At 58.7% G+C, this 601-nt stretch overlaps 1 protein-coding gene across 1 annotated transcript in view; it reads right to left on the reverse strand.

Annotated features, from left to right (window-relative positions):
- Positions 1–537, reverse strand: part of EMH_0001320 (uncharacterized protein) — a gene marked incomplete at both ends in the record, with an annotated part of 944 nt that extends 407 nt beyond the window's left edge. The window contains 2 exons of the mRNA XM_013495552.1: positions 1–484; positions 532–537. Of these exons, the coding sequence (XP_013351006.1) occupies positions 1–484; positions 532–537 (490 nt within the window). The remainder of the gene's footprint in view (positions 485–531) is intronic.
- Between the last annotated feature and the right edge of the window lie 64 nt (positions 538–601).

The following is a 601-nucleotide window of genomic DNA, read 5'->3' on the forward strand; positions in this document are numbered from 1 at the left end:
AGCAGCTGCTGCTGCTGCTGCTGCAGCTGCTGCTGCAGCCGACGCTGCTGCTTGAGGTGTGGTTCTGCGAGTGCATGCAAATGCGTGGATTGGCTGCTGTTGCTGCTGCTGTTGCTGCTGCTGTTGCTGCTGTTGCTGTTGCTGCTGTTGCTGTTGCTGCTGTTGCTGTTGCTGTTGCTGCTGCTGTTGTTTGTGTTGCTATTGCTGCTGCTGCTGCTGTTGCTGCTGCTGCTGCTGCAGCAGCGGGCCCTGGAGCGTGTGTGTACGCTGGAGTCGATGCTGCGGGGGGGATCGGGAGAAGCAGCAAACCAGGCAGAGAAAGTACAGACGCTTGAAGCAGAAGTGAGTCCTGCTGCTGCTGCTGCTGCTGTTGCTGCTGCTGCTGCTGCTGCTGCTGCTGCTGCTCGTGCTGCGGGTGGTGCTGCTGCTGCTGCTGTTGCTGCTGCTGCTGGTGCTCGTGCTGCGGGTGGTTCTGCTGTTGCTGCTGCTATGTATTATGTTGATACTGCAGCAGCAGAAACTCAGCAGCACCAACATGTGAAGCAGCAACTGCTGCAGCAGCAGCCGCAGCACTGGATTAGATTGCAGCAGCAGCAGCAGC

This window comes from Eimeria mitis, genomic scaffold (genome assembly GCF_000499745.2).
Source record: "Eimeria mitis Houghton genomic scaffold, Emh_scaff163, whole genome shotgun sequence".
Taxonomy (NCBI): Eukaryota; Apicomplexa; class Conoidasida; order Eucoccidiorida; family Eimeriidae; genus Eimeria; species Eimeria mitis.